This window comes from Falco biarmicus, chromosome 13 (genome assembly GCF_023638135.1).
Source record: "Falco biarmicus isolate bFalBia1 chromosome 13, bFalBia1.pri, whole genome shotgun sequence".
NCBI lineage: Eukaryota > Metazoa > Chordata > Aves > Falconiformes > Falconidae > Falco > Falco biarmicus.
This window is the reverse complement of record NC_079300.1, coordinates 24,959,971-24,983,264: the sequence shown is the minus strand read 5'-3', so window position 1 is coordinate 24,983,264 and position 23,294 is coordinate 24,959,971. Positions and strand designations below refer to the sequence as shown.

The following is a 23,294-nucleotide window of genomic DNA, read 5'->3' as shown; positions in this document are numbered from 1 at the left end:
AAAACAGCTACAGTGACTATCCAGTGGAATCAGATTAGCGTTTATTTATATTTGCAGCCTCTGCAGTCTCTTTCTTAAAAATGACAGCAAGGTTTGCAAACAGAGATGGATATTTTTTTGGTCACGCTGAACTGAAAACCTAACAAAGTGTCTTCAAGCAAACAAACAAAAAAAACAGTTTTAACTTAATGTAACGTGCCAACCACAGGGGAAAAAGCACAGCTTTGGAGGAAATGATGTTTTGTTTCACCAGTTACAAATCTTTCATTCCAAAAAGCATTTTCTCTTTTTCACTAGTAGGTGCTGCAAATCAAACTTAACACAATAAATAGTTGAACAAACTTCAGGACCAGGCTGAGCCAGTTCAAGCACATTTCAGGGCAGATATAGCTGGGAAGCAAATTTCCAACCTACACTTCCCATTTCTTTGCCTGATTGGAGGTATTGTGTTGGCAGGAGTAAACTACAGCTGGTCCCTTTGTTTTTCTGTGAAGGGAAGGAATTAAGATAATTTAAGGATATACTGTACAGAGGAAATGCAAGGGCTGAGCATATATACAGATACTCCCCAGAGGACCCCAGCGGTGGTATTTCCATCCATTGCTACCTGCAGCTAGAAAACTGCCACAGGGGCACTGGAGGTACTGGGCTTCTTTGCAGTTCTCCTACAGTCAGACAGAAACTGCCCCGGGCACAATCCTACGGATGTGCGTGTAAGACTTCCTGAGGGTAACGCTCCCGTGATGAGACACCCCCCGAGGCAGGACACACTCTTCTGTCAGCTTCTGAGTTTCAGGGTCCCAGCACAGCACTGTTGCAATGACTTCGTTCTTTTCATCTCGGCCCCCGGTGATAAACAGCTTGTTGTTGCAAGGAGAAATCCCACAACTGGCTCTCTCATGGGTGAACTGAGTCACCAGGCACCATGTGTCTTCTTGGGGGCTGTAGCAGTAGAGTGCTTTCATTGCCCCACCTGGAGAGGAAACATATCAGTTTGCACTTGCCATTCCCGTAAGAGATTTTAATTAAAGCACCCGCTTCAACAAGGCTCCATTCCTGACATTTGTAAGAATGATTTATGCCCCAAAGCTAAGGTCACAGGATACTTTATTGTTTTGAAAGCCAGATCTGCAGAAGGCCACTTATTGTTCATAAGGCTGTGGAATTCAAGGCCAGAACAAACTTCTGTGGTCATGCAGTTGTGACTGCAGTGCACCCAGAAACAGACCTTTCCCATACCTGCTCCCTCAGCTAAGGACACAACTTCAGAAAAATACAATCGTGTTTGGAACAGCTTAGATGATGAAGGACTAGGTGTGGTAAGATGTCACTATTAGAAATGGGTACACATTTTTTTCACTGACTTGTCTTACTTCAGTGTCCATCTGCCCATCAAACCTCCTTCTGCCTGGAGCTGGCTGTTTTCAAAAGCCTCTTCCTTCCTCATTTAGGGGCTTGTCAGACTGAACTAGTAATCTTCTTATGGGTATGCTAAACAGAGAGGGACCTTCAGTTTCTCCATGTTTCCCAAATCTGCATTCATACTTGAAACATTTTGTGCGCCTTTTCCAGTTTGGCAGGGTCCTTTTCTCTTGAAAAATGGTCAATAACCCAATACTTAAGAAAGGCTATGGAAATATATTCCCTCCTGAAAGTACCAACAGCTAAATGGTTCTTATTCTGAGATTTGCAGGGACTGGACCTGTCTTCTATAGCAGCTGTGTAGAATAGGGCTGGGGAAACACCGAAGCTGTGGTCTTATTGTGAGGTGCAACAATGCCTGGGATCCTACCTGCTGGCAAAGTGAGCGTTTGTCTGTTGTAGTTACAATAAATGCTGGTTTGGACAATACTAGCCCAGTACTTGAGGGATGACTGAGTCATTGTGAAGTGACTTAAACAAGTTTTATTTCCCAGTTGGAGCAGACTGAAAACATACATGTTGTTAGTTATAGTGATTCATCTGGCGGTTGGTAATTCATTGGTCTGGGCAATTTAATTGCTTTGGATGGGGTAACCAAATGTTCTTTTATCTTTTAAACTTCAGGTGGGGCTAATTTCTATCTGATTGAACTAGATTTGTTTCTCAGATAGGTAAACAACAGGTTTAGTGGTGGATGTTCCTGTCTGGAAGATGCTGAATGAATGTAACTGGAGTATCATGTCAATTTTTATCAAGAGTTGTATCATCTAGCCCGTAAGTCATGCCTTCTCTTTCTGTCTGTTGTCCTGTACAAAAAGGGTGAGGTCAATCCCTGTGCTGAGGAGAAGCATGAGGTGTTCATGTACACACAAGGTGCACACATATACATATATATATATGTGTGTGTGTGCACACACATGCAAATTATAAATCCTCCTTCAGAACACCATTTATTATTTGGTGATACTCTGGCTCTCTGCCAGCCCTCAGCACCATATTGATCATGCTGCAAGTGAGAAACTTTCTGCACCAAGGCTGAGAGAGGGAAGGGGAACTTTTCAGAGCTCCTGTTTTGGAAACAAATGTTCCTCGTTCCTCTTTCCTTCTTTTGGTTTTTCCAGCACTGTCTGGAAATGTGTGCAGGCTCTCTCCTCCCTGCATAGTTCAGCTCACCACCATTAAACTCTTGCTCTTCCATCTTTGCTTCCAGTTCTGGCAACTGACAATTAAACCCAAGCATGATCTAGTGAAGAGGTCTTCGTGTATCAGTGGCTCTGCTCCCATGACCTCCTCCTAGGACCCATATCCCTACATAAATCCCGTTTGCAGTGGGCTGTGTAATGCCCCTGGAGAGAAGAGGGGACATGATATAGCCATGAGATCATGCCCTTGCCACTATGAACCCACTTTTGGATGGCTTTAAGTTATTTTTGGGCTAGGTCCAGCTTTTCAAGATACCTACCACACTAACAGGGAGTTTGACCTGGTGACTCTTCACTACTGTTTGTGAATGTGCTGGATCCCCATCCCTCGCTAAGCTCAATGGGAAGAGCCATCTGACCATTTGATTGTACTTCATGGAGTTTGTCGGTGAAACTAACACACAAAAACAAGCCCTGCCGTGTCTATACAAGAAGGAGCAGTAACACTTTGCTTACCCACAACATAAATGTGATCACGGAAACTCGCAGCATTGATGCATTTGGCTTCTACTGGCATGGCAGCTTTCAGGCTCCACGCGTTGGTCGCAGGGTCGTAGCACTGAGTCTTGTCTGTCGCCAGCTTCCCGTTGGGGCCTCCCCCGATCACGTAGAGCTTCTTCTTGTAGCTTGCTGCTGCAAAGGAGCTCACATTGACCATGAGGGGAGCAGCCTGTGTGACAGCAGAAAATCGTTAGTAACCATCTGAAATAGTCAGACTGATGTCTATGGGACAGGAGCCTGCTGAATTTTAAGTCATGTATCCCTTTTAAGATGATCAGTAGGGTTCGGAAGATGACATTTCTAGGGATAAGGGTGAAATACATTTCAGATTTTTCTTAAGACTGTAAAACCCTGAATAAGAATGTGCTATGTGCAAATGCTGTTCTTAAAATTATGTTATCAATAATTCCAAAGCTAGGAAACGTCAGAGGTGACCAAAATCTCCTTTACATAGTTATGTACATTGAAAAAACACAAGAAACTTGTTCATACTGACCTTTCTACTTGAAGCTGTGATTGTTAGATTCTCCACATCACTTTGTATCATCTAAAACCTATAGAGTTTCTATCTGCCATTATGATGCCTAATCTCATTACTTTCATGGATTAATTGGCTGCCTAATACTCTCCTCTCATTGCTTGAAGTACACTTAGTAGAACTGGGTTTTTTCCATCCTGTTTACCTAGAAATTTGTACTTTCAACTTAAATATAAAACCCATACTGTATATGGTGTATATGGCACAGGTTGATATAGACATTGTATATATACATTGTGTATCAGAGCAGTAGTTTTCAGCCTGTGCTCTGGTTCATGTATACTATGTATATATGTTCATGTATACTATGCTCTTACTCACCAATTACTCACCAATGGACTACTAGCTTTAAAAGCCAACTAAGAAAATGAAATTTAGGCATTAGATATCTCACAGGCAATGATTGGCAGGCCATCCTGTGATATTTACTTTCTGAACAGTATGCATTTCTATAGAAAAAACATTTAGGGTTTTTACAGACCAGAAATACTTAAATGAATTGTACTAGAGCCTGTCATGTTCATTTTTATGATTCAAAGCCCTAACATTTTCTGATTAAAATGTTCTAAATGAGTAAAATGTTACATGATGCAGCATCTTACCTCTGACCAGCAGTTATGAAAGGGATCATATGCTTCCATGCTGTTGATCCTCTGCATGCCATCAAACCCACCAATGACATAAACTTTGCCACCCAACACAGCCATTTTATGCCTCCATCGCCCAATATTTAGATACTCAATTTGTATCCATTTGTTGATGGAGGCGTTGTATTTCCAGACATCATGCTTTGTTTCTTTGCCACCTGTAGTGTACATGACACATGTAAATATGATAGCGTAGCTTGTATTTACTCAAAATCTCCAATATGTTTAAATTTTAAAATGTTATCTCACAATAGAAAATAAATTACTGTTAGCTTCTCAATTATCTACACCAATGGCCTGGCCCTGTTATACCAGAAGAAAATTTCTGCATTTCATTTACTTAATAATGAAGAAAACTCTGAACAATTTCTACAACCAGATATTTGGTAAAGATAAGTCACTGTTCCTCACTTTACCAGACCACAACCACTTTCATTTTAATACTGAGGGAATCACCAGCCACACACAGCATGGTGATATGCAGGTGACTTTTGTGCACCACCAGGGCTTTGCAGAATGCTTCCAAGTGACAAACAAACATGATTTCATTAAGATAGCGGAGGATGCCGCAGCTGGTAGCGCCAAATCCCAGCAAGATAGGCCTGGGGAACTGCCAGTTTGTGCAGGGTAGATCCAGTCAGCTAGCCTAGTACTTTACACAAAACAAAAGACCTGACTCTGAACTCCTATCAACAGTGGCCCTTCATGGCATGTTAGAAGCTTTACTATTCAACCTTGGGACCTATGGCTGGGATCTCATTTTTGTGCCTTTTCTTCTGGTCTCTTTCTCTACTGATTTGGATTTGCTTCATGTTTATAGATTGAAGATCAGAACTGGACCCTGCAGGCTTGCAAGTGAATCTTTACTCATCCTAAAGCAGAAAGCAGTCTTTTAAACAAGCACTTTTGTTTGCCTGTAATTTTTGGTGCAACTGCAATATAAATGGATCTAGTTAGGCCTGAAACCACGTTTACAGACTGAGTAGCTTATTCCATCATCTGCAACCCGATTAAACATTTGCTTCAGTGGTGAATATACTGAAAAGAGAATTCATATTCCATTGAGAAAGTGTCTGCCTTCATTGGTATTCTGTGCTGCAGCCAGATCACTGCAAACTGATGGAGCTCATCTCTGGGCCAAATAGCAGATTGAATAGGAGATAATTAGCATGCTAGAAAGAGTCGTTTGTAATGCTTTTGTCTCAGTATTTTTCACATGTATGTGTTGAATTTTATTTGCACTCAAATAGCTGAAGTGGCTGAAGGGCCTGAATGCAGCATTCATGGCTACAATGGGGCTGAGAGACTGCAGGTGTTGCCCTTACCCTCCCTTAACATTTCTCTTTTACATGAGCTTGCTCTTGCCTGCACAGGCTGAAACTCTGGTAGGAGCCTGAGGTGGACTGGGTGGGTAAATTTGTGGCACATCGGGGGCAGGGAGAGATTTTTGAAAGAACTGGAGGTTTATTGTGTTTCTGTTCTTTCTCCAGACCACAGTTCTTTCTAATTTGAGGAGAAAAAATGAACTAAATTAGTAAAAGTAACAGAACGGTGAGTGCTAATTCATGTAATTTTTAGTTACATTACAAATGTAGTGTTTCACTCCATCCAGTCAAAGCATTTAAACTGTTTGGGGAAATGGTAATCTAAAAGTGGTCATAGTCTTGTGCAAAGAACTTTCCTACTGTTCAGATGCTAAAAGAGTGGGGAAGACTCCAAACTGCACCAAGACACTGAGTGAAATGAGCACGTTGGAGGTAGGAAAGATGTAAGTCAAGTTCAAAAAGAACCAAGTCGCAGGAGCTAAAAGAAAGAAAAGGAGTAGAAGGACACACAGCAGGTGGCAGATGTTTAATCAGGATTGAGGCACTAATAACTTGGTTTAGCTGGAAAGAAACTACTAATTACTTTGGTCCACTCAGCCTTTTATTTGGGTGGGAAGGGTTAAAAGGAGGTAGGAGAAAGGCTAAGAGGGAATGGAGAGAGGAAGTCAAAGATACGAAATTAAGCAGAGAAGGAAGAAATAGGACCTGTGAGAACAGCAGCAAGAGGAAAGCCAGCTTAGAAACACCATAGCAGTTCTGGAGGCAGCCTGGATAGAGCATAAAAGAAAAGCTGGATAAGATGTCAGGAATAAAAGGAAGCAAAAAGACCTTGGGAAAGAGGAAAGGGTAAGAAATTAAAGGCAAATGGAAAAGAGACCTCTCAACTCAAGGGTGTGAAGGTGTGAGGGGTGTTCCCTAGTTGGGATGTTTGACTTAGGTTCCCCTCTGCAGCTAACTTTTAACACAGAGTCTGTTGCCAGAGTAAAAAGAAACTCCCTGTGGTGGGCTGAAAGGAGAAACCTCCTTTATTTGTAACTAGGGAAGGAATAATCTAATTCTTATCCCAGGATAAGAATTTAATAAACTTTAAGTTGGAACGAGGTAATAAAAATATGTGGCTTTCCAAAGGAAAGAATGCAATGGCAAATATTTGAATAAAAGCAATGGACTGCTATTCATACTGGAGCAAAGCATTCATGCTTTGGCCCTCCCTCCTCCTTTCTACTCTCCTGTTTTAAGTGAGCATAGCATTTGGTGGATGATTTTGTAGGAAAAAGTATCCTATCCGTGGAGGCACTGCTCTGTATCGTGGTCTGTAACGTGACAGCAATTAAAAGCTTGCTGTCACTTTTCCTCTGGAAAGCAGAACAAGACCATCAAAATTGGTTTTGACAGGCCATCAAAACCAGCTGTCAAAGTGACCAGCAAGCTTGAGTGTATCCTTTCTGTTGTCAAAGTGGAAACTATAGCTCCAAGATCAACCCCCTACATGGAGCTCAGCTGTGTTTGCGTGGGAAGTTAAGTGTGCCTCCTGAAGCTCTCAGGATGACGATCTGCAAATGGGATGCTCAGACCCATGCTGTGCGTCTGGACCGTTGGGTTTCATCTGGCTGTGACAGTTATTATTGCCGTTAGCAAGTGGGCACTTCTAGAGTCCTGTCTGATGGCTGTTGAAGTGCTCCTGAAAGTGTGGTTTTCAGGTACCAGCCAAACAGTGGTGACAGTTCCCTGCAGGTTCTTGACTGATTCTTGCAGAATTAATCAGATTCTGGCAGGGTTTGGCTTATGCATGTGGAGCTGCAAATGGAGGTGTTACAAGAAGATGCTGGAGCAATTGTTCTTCATTTTAGGTTTGGTAAATGGTTCTCAGGGGCCCTTCCGTGACCATGCTCACTGAGTGTGCTGCACACAAGTAGCCATGCATATAGATCAATGTTGTTTGAAAATTAATCCTGTGCTAAAACCAGGGCTAGGCAGGACCTCACATGTCCAGCGCTTCCCTGGAGCCTGTTCAAAGCCAAAGCATTAGGAATACCTGTACTGCTTCATTCTCCTAAAGCTGCCTCAAGCGTGCTCTCAATAAAAGCTGGAAATAATTGTGAGAACCCTCTGCTCCCCTCTTCCACTCCCAATGTCTTGTTCCTTACCCGATATGTAGACTTCATTTTTTAGCGTAATGCATGCAAACTCCACCCATTTTTTATTCTCATTCTCCGTCTCCTGCTCTGTGATTGGTAATTTTGCTACTTCCAGGCGGCTTCGCCTCAAAGGGTCCAGACAAGTCACTTCTGCTACAAACTTCTCATCTTTCGTACAGCCCCCTATGATCATAAACACCTCAGACTGGAACTCGTGCATCCTGGGCTTGGTTCTTTCTGTAATAATCTAAATGCAAGCAAGACAGAGTGAGTACACAGGGCACTTACACCTAAAATTACAGAAAGATCTGGCAACCTTTTTTCTGATTACCTGTTTTGCAATCAGCTGAAACAATTATCAAATGCTTTCTAAGTTGAAAGCCTGGAAAGCATCCTAGAGGCATTCAGCGGAGGTTGCTGTATCCTTCTTTCAGCAGGATTTCTCCAACACTGGACTTAGTTGCTTTTGCCTAGCCACTAGGATCTTTTCAGATCCTCTCGGGAATTCCCAGGGTGGCACCAAGAGCTGTGAAGGTGAGCACTAGTGACAAGGCTGGGTGCATGTGAGGCAGCTGGAAAGGACAGGTTTTATTTGGGCTGACAGAATGGGAACAAGGTAGGAGGGCCCCAAGGTTTAGTGTACGCCCTGGGGAGCTTGGAGAGGGCAAGGCTGCAGTTAGCAGAAAGTGCTCTCATCATTTGTCCTGAAGAGATATGTTAAAGTGTCAAAGCCATAACAGTTCTCAGCTGAGGGGTTTTTTAAATTTGTTTCTTTGTTTATAAGCCTTAATTTTAAGCCAAAATTAGAAGATTTACTTAAAGCCAGCACCAGGCTCTGAAATGTGGCTAACTCTAATTTACTGCCTCTTGGCTCAATTTATTGACCAGGTCTTTGTTTCAGGGACACTGGAAAAAGCCACTTTCCGGGTAGATGTTCACCAGGAGCAAAGAATGCAGGGGTTGCTTGGAAACTTGTGTTCTGCTTGGAGGAAATACTTGCAAGGAAGGGGAAATGAGTGCATTAGTGTCCAAGGTATGCTGGCTGTGTGCTGAAGGACAGAAGGAATAATGTTCTTTACCCTCCCCTACCCCCCAGTTTTTCATACTGGAAGAAATGCAGTGTAAAAGGCGTGGGGGGCACATAAAGTTGTTCCTCTGCTTATGCTGTAACTTAGGGCATTTGCCAGTTTGCAGATCCTCAAAGCCTGCTAGGAGGGATCTGCTCTGAACTCTGAAGTACTGCAACTACTCCTCTGAAGTAACGGTGGTTGTTACCTTATGCATGCCCCAGAAAGGCAGTTCGTGGAGCCACAGGTTAAATGCTGTGACAATAGGCAGCTTGCTCAGTTTTACTTCTCTTTCTACTTTTAATATGTTTCTATAAATTGGCATAATTTATCTATATTAAAAAATATTCCTAACGCAGACATAAATCTTGTATTTTTCCTATGTTTAGGAAAGTATCAGGCAAGGTTTTTTTAAAACATCTGTCCCAGAATTCACCAGCTTTCAGAATTTTGTTTTTAACCTGTCCGTCACCACTGCCAGGCATCAGCCCCAGGGAGGGTAGCTGGCAGGGCTGCCTCTGTCGGCTGCCCCTTTGAAGATGAGTGTAATGAGTGTTCAGCCCTGAGCAACACTCCCTTTATCTACCCGCGTGGAGCTGACAGCACTGCTGAGTGGGGCAAGGCTTCCTCGAGGAGTTCCCACCCGACTGGCCGGCACTGCCCTGGGTCGGTGTGAACTGTCTTACACAGTCACTGGCACAAAAAGCCTTTGGCCTCTACCCCCCAGCCAGTGACACATCTGCTGTTAGCGATGGATCCACAACATGCTCCTGAGCCTCCTGCCTTCCTCTGACCCTCTGAGGAGGCACACACGTTTCCTCACATGCTCACATTCCTTTGCTCCTGTTGTGAAATCTGACCTCTGGTTGCTCTCCCCTCTACCCCATATTTTGAGCCAGGAGATGTGACTGATACCTAACTTTCCAAAGAGGATGGGCAGTTGAGGAACTGGAGATCCAACACAGCCTACCTTGAGCAGGCAGGACAGGACTCAACTGGATGTCAGGATGAACCTGTCTCGTTGGGTGCAGGGACCTCTGCAAATGAGGAAGATAGGCAGACCTCTCCTCTGGGAAGAGACTGTCTTCACAGGAGGTTCTCACTTTCTGAGACATTTCCCCCCATAAGTAACAGATGGAGATGTTACATATTTGTAAGTCATTACAGATTGTGGCACAGTTTAGTGGGAAAATTATTCTTCCTTTCTTAGGCTTCAAATAATAGCTAGGAGGGTGAGGCGTCAGGAGTAACACCGTTTGCCTTTTTACTAGTTAAGTAACGTGGGATCTTTGTTTAGCTGGGCAAGCATGTGTGTGAATGGTTGAGCTTGGGTGTTCATAAATAGGAAGCTGTACACTTTGTTTTAAAACAACCTACCAAAGCTTCTAAACTCCCTAAATCAGCAGGATAACTGGTGAGGCCCACCTTGACTTTTCAGTAGCACCAGTCAGTGCAAGTTCAGCGTGAGTACCTTTTTCTCCCTCACGGTACTGCTCCTTCCGATCGTATTTTTGAGCAGAAGCATGAGACATTTAGAAAAAGCAGTAAGTACCTTCCTTTTTTACTAACCTCATTGCCCGACAGATGGTACATTCTTGCTTCCTGGAGCAAAGGAAAGACATCTGGACACTGTCTAATGAGTTGATCGGCTTCGACAGTCTCTACAAAATACCAGGGGTCCAAGAGGGGCAGCCGGACATTCTCCAGCACGTACGGCAGGAGAGGAAACCTTTCCGACTCCTTGTAACGAACCCAGTTCATTACAGTTTCGAACACCTGTGCCTCTTCCGTGACGTAGAGGTCATCGCTCTTCAGCGTGCTGCAGAGAATGTCGGCCGGCAGCTCCAGGAACTCCTCATGGTTCAGCACCTGGGTGAAGTTCTGAATAATGTAGTCCTGCACTTGTTGTTTCAGGCTGTGCAGGGAGTGTGCATCAGCCAGCCTCAGGATGCCCACGCAGTTCTCTGGCTGGAGGGCTTCTGTGAGGAAACTGGCACAAGCATCTACCATGCGAAGGAACTGTGGGCAGAAAAGCACGTATAAGCACAGAGCAGTTACTTGTATGACTGTATCACGGAAGAACTATCGAGCTTTGGGGCTGAGTCCCAACCAGCCACGTGCAGTACAGCAAAGAGCTGGGGGAGACAAGAAATCAGTCATATGAGGACAGGTATCTCCCAGAATCTGCAGTCTGAAATGAAAATTTCCTCCTCAGACTGCTTTTTCCTCCCTCTGCAACCATACTGCTTCTTTTCCCTCTTGCAGGACACGGAAGACCTGTGAATAGCCATGGATTTTATTTGTTTCACAAAAGTGAAGGGTTTTCTACCATTCCACTTCCCTCCATGAGATCTCAAAGCGCTAGCAGCCATGGAGTTACAAAGCACTGGTGAGGTCCCCAGGCTTCAGATGTGCTTACCCTGCTTCATCTTGTATGTCAGCTCAGATCAACTAGAAGAGAGTGGTTTTGCAGCCCAGGTGACTTCACTTTCTGCATTTATGCTCCCACCATCCAAACTCTGAACGTGTCTGAGGCCTTGCAAGGGTGGTGGAAAATGAGTGCTGAGGTCTGGGATGCTTGTGTCAACATGTGCCCCCCCGCCCGCACCAAGTGCTGGGGCATGTTGTCCTGTACTGGGGCACGTGGCAGGAAGAGACTGACCATCAGCAAATCTTCGAGTTGCCTGACAGCCAGGGTTGCCTGGCAAGCGTATGTTGTGAGGGAGGCCTTCAGAGGTTTTAGTGACCTTGTCGTCACCATTGGTTGAAAAATACATAGATCTGCATTTCACATGCAGAGCCTGCTTAATCAAAGAACTTTCCACGTTTGCATTCAATAGGGCATCACAACTACTTTCATTCATTCCCTTTGCACAGTAGCCCCACCTGAGGGTCCCAGATGTGCAGATCCTGGATCACAGACATCTGCAGGGCATTTGCCATGAACTATGACATGAGCTGGGTTGCTGGTGATTATTCAGCAACTGGGATACCAGTTTTGGGTAGAACTGATAAGTTACAGTGCTTCATGCTGGGCTTTCCATTGCCTCCGTGGTTTCAGATATGGATTTCATGTTGGTTTTGCCACTGAGCTGTGCAAACAGCAACATATAGAAGGTGGGTCAGAAATGGTGCTGTGCATTTCTTTCTATGCTTTTGGGGTCTTTTTTCCATCCAGTGTCAGCAAGTAAACCATTTTAACTCATTCTGTCCCACTGGGGAAAGTTGCAGAACAGTAATTTAGGGGCAAAGGGGAAACGAAACATTTTTAAACACTTTAGTATGTAGATTTGTTTCAGTGATTAGGCTAGAATCTTCCAGACGCGGCAGTGTTGTGTTGACACATTTAGACTGTTTACCAGAGCTGAGTGATTGCAGACACTGCGTACAGACTACCTGGTTCCTGTTTTACATTTAGATGTGGTCAAGTGTTTAGAGAAATGCAACTGACTGATGGACGAGGGTATGCGAGGTCTCAGAACATGCTGCTGCCGTAGTGATATAAATTTGTCAGTGGCACACTGTGGCACTGCGGCAGAGCTCAGCGGCTCATCGGTGCCTGCCATGCTCGTGTTGCCTGTTCTCTGGGCTAGCACAAGGCTAACGTTTTGAACTCAGCAGTGCATTGCCCCGAGGATCTGAAAGGACCTGCCAGCACCAGGTAGTCCTCAGACCTGCCTCAGCATTAGCCCTTTGAAAGCTGGCAGTAAAGAGATGTAAAAAAATCAAATCTGGGATTTGCTGAGGCCACTCATCAAGTCATCCACAACTCTGGAAACAGACCCCAAAACAATGTTCTCACCAGCCTACGGCCCAACCACTGTAGAGGGCTCTAATTATTTATACATGGCTTGTTAAGAGCAATACTCACGAGATGACACCAGAGAGTTTTCTTCCAGGCAGTGCATGCTGGTCTAACGGCCACGCAGGCACCACTAATCACGCTGGGTAGCTGTGTTTGTGCCAGATAAATGAGGAACTGTGAGGTGTGGGCGTGAGAAAGGGTCCCCACCAGGGGCTTAACCAGAGAGGTTGGGCTGCTTGGGAGCGTACCAAGGCAGGACTTTCCCCGGCTGCTGCTCCTTGTCCCCGTGCTGCACTGCCTCCCCAGCACTCCCTTCATTTAGAGACAAAACTCCCCAGAAAACTCCCCTGAACTTGCTGGACACGGTTCAGTCAGTCCCATGAGAGCAGGTGACTCAGGAGAGCACCCAGGAGGAAGACAACCGTGAACCCCCTGAACCTCTGCTTCATCTGCTCCTATTGTTCTTGCAGAGCTCTGAATTTTCTTCTTTCCTTTCTGCAAGTACCCCTCCTAATGCCACCCCAGGCATTTTAAAAGACCTGTTCCCTGGGAACAATTTCTTCAATAACTGGGTCCGTCTCCTAATACCCCTTGAATTCAGGTTCTTACCTGCTAGAGACATGCCATGTGATTATGAGCTGCCTTTCTGAATAACAAAACGTATTCACCCCATTTAAGTCCTTGCTTGTCCCAGCTTTAATTCAACTGTCTAGTGTAAGCAGCCCTGCACCCTGCCATGACCCCCAGAAACGGAAGGGAACGGTGGTTGAAAAGGCTCTTATTCATAGTCCCTCTCTGTATGCAGCACACTTCGGGGTCAGATCCTGCACCCTGCAGCTGCGCTGCCCTCGGCCACCCGCTCTGCCTGTGGCTGCAGGGGCAGCACGTCCCAGCTCGGCAGGACCACCTGCGTCCCACGGGAGCCGGCTGGGCAGTGAAGGGGCACAGGCACCCTCGCAGGGTGGCTCGCCAGGGAGCCAGCAGCTTTCTGAGCCTGCACACCAATGTCTGACCTGGAGCTGCCTGGAAGCTTTGTTAGCAAATCATGGAAACATAGACCCATAGAATGGTTTGGATTGGAACGGACCTTGAAGATCATCCATTCCCACCCCCCTGCCACGGGCAGGGACACCCCCCACCAGCCCAGGCTGCTCCCAGCCCCGTCCAGCCTGGCCTTGGGCACTGCCAGGGATGGGGCACCCACAGCTGCTCTGGGCAGCCTGGGCCAGCGCCTCGCCGCCCTCACGGGGGAGAATTTCTTCCTCATATCTAATGTCCATGTGCCCTCCTTCAGCTTCCAGCCATTCCCCCTTGCCCTGTCGCTACGTGCTGCCTGGGCTGGCACTGCGCGGTAGCTGCGGTGTAACTAGCACTGTCCTGCCACAGACTCCCTGGCCGTTCACTCTTACGTGGCTACAGGATGGTTTCCAGATAATTGGTGAGGTATTTTCCTTGTAGCATCTTGCTCCTGAGAAGTGGATTCACACGGGGATGAGAGGTGCCCTGGGAGTCAGTGATGTCACCAGGCTGGTGGTGCTCCAGCCGTGTGGGGGGGCAGAGCAGCCCCATTTAGAGCAGCCAGGGTGAGACAGCTGGGGCCACCCCCCACTGCGCCCACTGCAGCTGGCATTTCCATGGCTGTGGTCATCACAGCCCCCATTTTACCTCTGCTCAGGAGCTGCCTTCCCTCCCACCGTCGCTGCTTCCCCCACAGCAGGTGCTGTGGGCCTCACCCAAGCTGTGCTGAGGGAGCGGGGTAATTCTGGGGGGGCAGGAGGGGTGTAGACGGGTCTGAAGGCTGCTGCTGAATTACCGCAGGGGAGGCAGAGCTCTCTGCCAGGGCCCTGAGGAGCAGCCGGGGTCTTGGCACTACGGAGAGGATGAGCAGCATGGGGAGCAGAGGGTGCTGGGCTGGAGCCGGGGTGGGCACCAGCCCTGCGAGCCTGGTGGCTGGGCAGCTGCCAGCCCAGACAGAAGAGATGACTGTTGAACTCATGTTGCAACTGTGCTCTAGGTGGAAAAAATTTGTCTGGGTCACTTCAGGGTGAGGCTTAGCTGTGCAGCAGCTCCCTGCTCCGAGCCCTTCACCTGCTTCCCCGAGGAAGCACAAAGCACACTGCCTGCTGCTCCCACCGAGCAGCTTCCACCTCCTCCTGCCCTCAGCTGTGGCTGCGTTTGGTCAAAACTTATTGGAAGCGACTAAGGGAAGGCAGAATCACATCAAACTTTGTCCGAAAGAGTTTCTAGAGAAAAGTGGAGTATCTATATTGGAATATCCAGAACTGTTCAAGTTCTTTCTTTTGTGGTTCTTTGTCAAGCCTGAGAGATTGAAAAAGGCACTGCCAAAAATTGTTGCGAGTCAGATAAAATACTCCTATTTGGAATTTGGTTTTCTCACACGTCATTAATTGGAAAGGAAAACATTTCTCAAACAAAAATGTTACAATAAATGGCAGAATTAATCTTTTCAGCTGTTGATGTATTGAAACATTTGACTCTTTCAACTGTTCCTGTTTGTTCTTCGGCATAAATAGCAAAGACAAGCTGGCAGAATGCTAGTAGTTACTAAATATTTTTTACACAAAACACATTTTCAGCCAAAACCCTCAACCGTGTATAATGTGAGCCTTTAAGGCCTTGTAAATCTTGATAGTATCCAGGACCGTTGCAGTAAGACTTGGGATCACTGCTTTTAGTTGAACGTTCCTGAGTTTCTAGGTTTTTGTAGTTTACTATTCTTGCTCATGGCACCCACATGATTTTAGCGTTACTTTAACAACATTTGATAGTTTTTCTTAAAGCACCAGCTTTGGGAGTCAAATTTAATCTTAATTTTAATGAAAAATAGTGAAGAGAAATGAAAAAAACCTAAGTTTATACTTTTGACAGTTTCAGGGGGGAAAAAAACACCTGGGGAATGATCCTAAGGAAAAAAGGTTCCCAAGAAAACAAAAATAGCATAGAAAAGTGTCCTGAAAATGGACCAAAATAACCTTTGAGGGCGACCAGTTCACAGTATTGGTCTGCTGAAAATGCCAGTAAGTTCCAGCACTCTGGCCTCAGGTGACATTAAAGCTACACCACCTTTCCTGAGTTACCTTGGGGAGCACTTTTTGATAACTTTCCCTTCTCTCCCCACAGCAAGTACCAGCTCCCATTACCCCAAAGGCCACAGGTTCATTTCAGAGCAAAACTTCCCAGGTAAGATTCAAGAATCTGACATTCATAATGAACCACAATGATAATGAAGTCAGGTGTTTCTTGCCTTCCTTAATGAGAAGACTGGACACACATACACACATTGGCACTTTGGCAGGTTATGCTGGTTGCAATTTGTTAGCAATTTGCAGTTTGGTGCCAGGGACTATAATTTGGTAGACCTCACAGATGATTTACACGACACGTGAATACCTCACGGACCAAAGGCTGAGTAACGCTGCTCAAGTCTGACGTCCCACATGTCCCAGGTCATGACTAAAACCCTTTACATCAAGAGTCCTACAAAGGACGATGCTAACTTTGGCTGCTGAGCCTCCATCTCAAGGCAATGGAGAGGGAGAGACAAAGTTAGCTTCCTGGCCACACCAGCTGCTGCCCACTAACTCTTTTGGGCTGGAGGGTGACCTTCGCAGGCTGGCCTGAACCCTGGGGAGCACTGTCCCAGCAATAACCCTGCTGCCTGGCAGGCAGCACATGGGAGCAGGTCTTGGAAGCAGAGACCAGCTGTTTGCCTGTTTCCCCAGCACCCAGCCCATGGCTGCGACTGCCATTTTTTACCACAGTGTAAGTAAATACAAAGCAAAATGCTTCCAGAACCCATGAAAGCAGAGAAGTTTGCAGCATGTTAACGAGGGTAAGACATGGTGTTGCCAGAGCAACAAGACTGGATCAGTGCATTTGACTTATCTGTACCTGAAAGAGGCTGGCAGCTTCCAAGACTTTCTGTACATTTTGCTTTGTGATGAGCATCTTGCTGGTGTAGGTGTAGTCCAAGAGTATATTCATGGTTTCTGCATCAACTCCTTTAAGTATGATCTTCTCTTCATATTTCTCTCTTAAATCATTGCAGAACATGGCCCTGAAAAGAAAGACGTTGATCTTTTACTGCACCCCAACCAGGATGAGGCATTCTAAAGATATTTGGTTATATAGATTTCAACACAGAATACTCCAATTACTTCATAATTTATGCAATTGTAGCAAAGTAGCACGGCAAATCCTTTTGTTGTTTTCATACCTCTCTACTCATGAGTGTGATAAGGCATACACACATGATGGATACGCCAGAGCTGGACTCTACAGTAGACCTGGAGCTCCATGGAAGCAAAAGGCAACTGGGACCTTCTCTGGGTGGTGCTTTGTGTCTGGACTGATGCTGCTGAGCAGTTGTGATGTCTCACCTGCCAGCCTCTTACAGACTTCTACTCCTTCTGTTTCTAGTAGAGGCCCTGCTCATTAAGCCCAAATCTCCAAGCCACTGACATTCTCCTTACTTCGTTAACACAACACATGCACCTTGTAACCCTTGGCAAGGTCAATACCCCTGCGCTTGCAGGCTGCAGAATGCTGCTTAGACTGAACCCTGAGGGCCAGACCAGATCCACGTCTGATAGCCTCACCTCTAAGCCTTCCAATGTATCTTTGACCCCATTAATACCAGGGATGGGCCAGGAGAAAATAGCTTATGGATTTTCTTCTAATTAAGAGGCTGACTTTTCCTCTGCTAAATGTTGGGAGCTCCTGGTAGGACTGTAGAGTTGGTACCTCCTGGCTGGAGAAGTACTTGAATAATCATGAGTTGAAACTACTGTTGGTGAGAAAGCGCAGAGGTTTCATGCATGTTGGTACCGTCTCTTCTTTGGTGGGTAAAACTGCATGTGAAAGGTGACTGCCACGCACACCTTTGGCACCAGTCAGACACGTCATGTGGGACATCAATCAGAAATTTCTCTAAGAGCTATTTAAATCCACTTTGCATTGTGACAGCTGCAAGGCAAACACATCCATCTCCACCTGCATTTTCAAGTTCATAGTTTTAAGTGTTTCTTCCAATGCTTTTGCTTTTATTTAGAAGTTTGATCCATTCTGTCTTGTTCACTGCATTCAGAGAGTGAGATTTCACATCATTTGCAGTCTGGCTCAACAGATTAGAAGTATGTGAGTGCACTTGTAACTATGTTGGTGAAAAACATGTGCAGATCTAAAGTGTAATTAGAAGCACTCTTTACCCTGAATACCAAACCCTTCATTAGTCATGTACAATGTTGACAGGACAGCACAACCTGGGAAGTGTCTAGAGGTCCAAAGTCTTAGGCCACGCTTTTCTTGTAAAAGCAGTGCCAGAATAAATCTGTCTGATTCACCCATCTTACTCGTACCAAGTTGTAAACAGTTTTTATTGCAAAGCAGTTAGGCATGATGAATGGCAGATGGATGGAAGATGCCAGCTGCTTGATGCTCTAAGAGCTACCTGCTCCTTGCCTAAGTAGAGATTTTACAGCGAGAGAGCTGGCATTAGCTATCTTAGTGTATAAAACTGCCTTTTGGATAGAGAGACCTAATTTTGAGCAGGAAACCTGGGAAAAGAAATTACTTGTCAGAAAAGATGTTCAGGCAGAATTCTCATTTTCCCTTCACTTAGCTTGTTAGAGGTTATTTATTCACTGCCCTGCTCCATGGTCCAGTTTCTGCTGCCACTGAAATCAGAGTATTTGAAAGGCATTAAGACAAAATGCTCCTTAACTTCAGCAAGCACCAGACTGGGATGCTCCTTAGCTTCTCTCCCTTTTGGCAGTGTCAGATGCTGTATGCCTGGGGCATGCAGCAGGTGGCCGTTTGAAGTCAGCCCTCCTCAGCACCCGCTGCTCCCTGGGCATGGGGCTTCCACGCGGAGAGGGAGGTTTGTACAAAACAGCCGTTTCAGTTGCGCGGGATTGATAGGTGCCGAATGTTTCATCTGAATCAGAAATACGCCGTTGTAGGATGCAGGTGGTGTCTGCTCTTGTTCCTTTTATCTCTTAAGCTGGTGATTCTAGTCTTGTATTTAACCATCCCTGTCGGGGAGATGAGAGCTCTCACTTCTGTCCCGCTAAGCCAGAGTATTTGGCGGAGGTTGGCTAGAGATATCCAGCGTCATGCTGTTGCAAGGCTGCTCAGAAACCAGCCTCGGGATTCTGGTGGAGGCTTTGCACAGGGGTCTTGTCAAAGTGCTTTCACCTGTCTGTCTCCTAATCTGTGAAATTGCGTTAGAGTTGCCATCCACTCCCTGTCTCACAGGGTGCAGATTCATGTAACATGGGTGCAGCCTGCAGAAATCACACGTCTAAAGCACCGTGCTCTCCCACCAGTGCTCCTCTCTGGAAGGTGGCAGGGCTGAACTGGACAATGCTATCCAGGAGAGCCGACTTCTGGAGTTGCCTGCCTTCTGCTCCGATGGGGAGCACCTCATTCCCACCCTATGGGCCGACCGGAGGGAACACCCTGACACCACTCAGCACTGATCAGGCTGAGCTTCTTCTCTGCTGGGGATTAAAATGTTGCTTCTGAACCTTTCTGTGCTTACCCAGAGAGGTGTGTGATTATTTTCTCTGGGGTTCTAAATCCTTCAGATGTGGCTACTAATTCTGTTGTCTGTTTCCCTGTTTCCTGTTCCTGTGTAATTCTAAACTAAGCCTTTGAACCAACGTTTATTCTGAGGAATGCACATCCGAAGTGAGTGCCAACGGCCAAATTTAGATACCTAAAAATGGGTAAATTTAGAAGAAACAGGGGAAAAATCTCAATTAAATAAACGAGGGGTTGCAGTTTGTGGAGCACTTTTTAAGCACCCACCCACAAAGGATTGCTTGTGCTAGGAATTACGAACCCGACTTCAAACAACCGTGCTGGAGCTTGAGGATGCTCTGGAAAATATTGCTTCAACCTCTCCCAGCCTCATTCTTCCACTACCTTTGGCAGTGCAGGAGTAAAGGATTACTGCTCCACCTTGGTCAGCTTGTATGTCTCTTCTCTGCTTTCTTACCTTCATCTGGGTAAATGGAGTTAATGCTTCTATGTCTGTAGATGCAGGATGCGTCAGAAGTACTAGTCTATCTACTCTGCAGCTTTGCTGAAGGAAGTCGACTTTATTTAACTGTGTTTAAGTTAGCTGCTATGGATTGCTTGCATTATGGCACCCAACATTCAGGAAGAGGGTTGTGTAATGTGCTGTTGCAGGGGAATGAAGCCCATGACTCACAGGGTCCCTTTGCTTTGCTCCTCTGCACCGGTGTTAGAGGCCCTGTAATAGCATGGAAAGTACTAACAGAATAGTGTGATTTAAGTATTTCTTCTTTCTTTGGGCCCATGCAGCTTGCAGTGAATTACAGCAAGATCAAACAAGCTGCCTTGTGAGTAGCAAAACTAGTGAAGCTCAGTCCTCTGCAGGCTTGAGTGCTCCTCTCCCTCTTAATAACCTCAGCTTCCCCTTCCTGAGCCCTCCATTCTCTCATTATTCCTCGCACACACATTTTGCAGCCCCTCTCAGGACACTCAGCTTGCTGAGCCCTCCGTTTCTCTCCCGTTATCCCTCTCAGGCACGTTTCAGTGTCCCACTCAGGACACTGGGCTGTGTGCTGGCTGCCTGTGCCCACCCCAGTGAGGGCAGCGCATGCCTGGCCTGTTCTGGGCACCGTGCATGTCAGCTGGCTGGGACGCGGTGCTTGTCACCCGGCTGAGCACCGTGGGGGCACGGTTCTGGCTCTGCCTAGCTGCAGATTTCCATCAAACTTGCGGGCACTTCAGTTTTGGGATTCCCAGCCTCTGCCAAACGTGACTGAAACTAACCCAAAGAGTTGTGACAGGAGACACTGGCAGAGAGGCAGACAGCGCTATAGAATAAATCTCCACTCCCTGGGAAGCCTGGTCAAACACGAGCACCCAGGGGGGCAGACCCTACGCACGTGCGCAGTTGCCTTGGGATGAAACGACCTCCAGCCAGGTATCCCCCTTCCTTCAGAGGGACAGGCTGTAGCTCAGGGCTCAGCGAAAAACCAGCCAACAGCGGTGATCAGACAACTGTCTTGCTTGTTCTTTGTTGGAGTCCCTTCTGATTGCAGCAGCTTTCCTCAGAGCAGAAGAGGAATTGTTTCTTGTCAAAATATCGTTATGGTAATTCTGATTTTTATTTGTGCATCTACTCTTCTTCCTGTGCACAGTGCTGGTAAGACATGTTTGGGCATCTCCGCTTTTAGTTGCACATTTTCACATATGCAATATATGTCATCTATCTGCAAAAATAATACCTATCTCTGTATATTCACAGACCAATCTCTATTGTGAGATGGTAAAAACAGAACTGTTCTTCCAGGCACTACTAGCAAAGTTTACTAGACTCCATTAAAATTAGCTTTCTGCTTATGTCACAAGTGGTCACAGGTTCTTTTTTCTCATGTTTCCTCTGTAACTATTCAGTCATCTGACCAATTTAGCAGAAAAAAAAGAAAGAAAGAAAAAAAATCCCAGCCATGCAAATGTGATTGTCTACAACGATAATGGAAAATCTGTGTTAAAACTGATACCGAGTTCCCCTGTGTTCTAAAATTTGTTCTTGCTGGCCAGTAGTCTCAGACTATCTGCTGTAGTACTGAAAGGATTAAAAATTAAAGAGGACCAGAAGGAAGAGGTGAAATGGTAAAATGGCTTTCAAGGAGAACATTGCCATTGCAATTGATTTTCAATAACCCTAGGAAAGAAGGAAAATTCCTTCTCTTTGCTCCTCAATAATTTTATGCAATACATATTGTTACCACAGAATGGTAATGGGAAAAATTACCGAGTCCCACAAACCCACTCCTTATCTCAATAAAAATACTGTGTGATCTGAATGAATATTCCTCTTTGCCTGAATCTCAAATGGACAATACAAGGGGCTACAGATACTTGGTTAAAACACCATTTTCTCATCCACTTGTCTGCCAACCATTCTCTGTTCCTTTGCATGCCTCCAGCAGACTTGCTGAGTGCTGCTATCAGAACTCCGGCAAATCCACAACTTGGCACCTGCCTTATTTGAGTCGCCAACTTTAAAAAAAGAGCTGAAAGGTGTCAGGAATTACAGACTCACTGCAAATTTGCAGAGTTTAACGCCCAATTTACCCTCCTTGGAGATCTTCAGTTCAAGCCTAAGAAGCAAAGTAAGTTTATTGGGTTTGTTTCTTACGTGCCTTACCTGAAATAATTGCTTGCTGCCGCAAGGACCACTCGGTGACAGGAGAATTCCCTGCTGTCCACGCACAGGATGACATCTGTAAGGGAATTTTCAAGCCGAAGGTTCTCCAGGCCATTCTGGAGCACCAAGGAGAGACCTGTATCATCAAACTTGACCTTTTCACCACTCGAGACTTCCACCAGGTCCCCCATTTTCGTCGAACGCTCATTGTCCGAAGAGATCTGGGGTTCCTCAGAGCTCTTCTCCAGCGTGTCCCCCATTATTCTGGCCAGCACTGTCTCATTCTGTTGGTGCTTCAATCTAAAAAGAGCTCCTAGGCTTCAGACGAGTCACACTGCAGAAGTTGGGCGGATTTCCTGTCCAGAGGTCTCTGCTTATCTGTAGCTGTCACACACACATAACAGGAAGCCTTGCACTTTCTCATCCTGTTAACACAAACAAAGGCTGCGTTTTTTTTCAGTGAATTTCAGGCAGTATCAACGTGTTTAGAAAGGACTTAAGATGCCTCTGGATGTGAGAAGATTACAAGTGACAGGGAAGGCTTGCTTCCCACCCTACAAGCCAGTCCCTCACTGTTATCCATCTCTGCTGGCTGCAGTGATAGGTGCGCCACGGCCATCAGGTCATCCTGGCAAGAGTGGGCTGCTAAGGGGAAGAGGGTCTTATTTAAAAATGTCTTTTTCCAGGTATGTGGTTATTAATCATCAAGCTGGTTTGGCGGTTGTTTTAGGTTTTTAATCATATGCTCACCTATTCAGAAATCCCTCCGAGTGGCTGTTTCTGTCTTTCATGACGTGTTAGCTGACAGGCATTGGGTGGCTTTTCTTTAAGGCTAAACCAGTGTAACTCTCCAGGACATGGAGCAGCACCAAAGATCTCGCAGCTGATGGTCTTCAGGCCACGCTGCTGAGCACAGTGATGTCCCGCATGGGTCCATGCAGCCACTGCCATGCCACCAACTCAGTCTAATAGTGGAAGCTAAAGGAGAGAGCCTAGGGAGCAGTGTAGGCATGCCCATCCCCACCACCCCACTGCTGGAGGTACCCTGAGACACATGTACACCTAACTTGCAGTCCCCAAGATAAACTGGGATGGTGGTGGGACTGTGGGCTGAGCAGCCAGCAGTGGGCACGCTGCAGGGGGGGGCTGGGGCTGACCCCCCAGTGTGACAGAGCACACAGAACACAGGGCTGAAGGTGTCACTTTCACCTAAGATGGAATTGGGTCTACTTGGACCTCACCTAGATGAGAAGCTGACCCAAGCTCACTGAGATAAGCCACACAGCCTACTGAAAGTAACAGGGTAAACCCCCTGGCTCACTGTGGAGTTCAAAAATCACAGCCCCCCTCTTTGTCCCCACCCCCCCCTTCCCCGAGAGGAATGCAAGGCTAACCTCTAACATGGGTAGCCAGAGTGCTAACTGACCTTGCCTTGGTGATA

At 46.1% G+C, this 23,294-nt stretch overlaps 1 protein-coding gene across 2 annotated transcripts; it reads right to left on the bottom strand.

Annotated features, from left to right (window-relative positions):
* Positions 1 to 24: 24 nt before the first annotated feature.
* On the bottom strand, positions 25 to 22,210 carry KLHL6 (kelch like family member 6). Of its 2 annotated transcripts, XM_056358481.1 has the most exons (8): positions 22,009 to 22,157; positions 21,854 to 21,929; positions 16,558 to 16,723; positions 10,410 to 10,859; positions 7,783 to 8,020; positions 4,266 to 4,468; positions 3,081 to 3,294; positions 25 to 973 (listed from the first exon to the last, which is right to left on the bottom strand). In XM_056358481.1, the coding sequence occupies exons 3-8, from the start codon at positions 16,717 to 16,719 to the stop codon at positions 672 to 674; spliced, it is 1,569 nt and encodes a 522-aa protein (XP_056214456.1). In that variant the 5' UTR covers positions 16,720 to 16,723; positions 21,854 to 21,929; positions 22,009 to 22,157; the 3' UTR covers positions 25 to 671. The 2 variants fall into 2 exon arrangements, with proteins under 2 accessions (XP_056214456.1, XP_056214455.1); XM_056358480.1 differs by having other exon boundaries at positions 21,854 to 22,210.
* Positions 22,211 to 23,294: the final 1,084 nt, after the last annotated feature.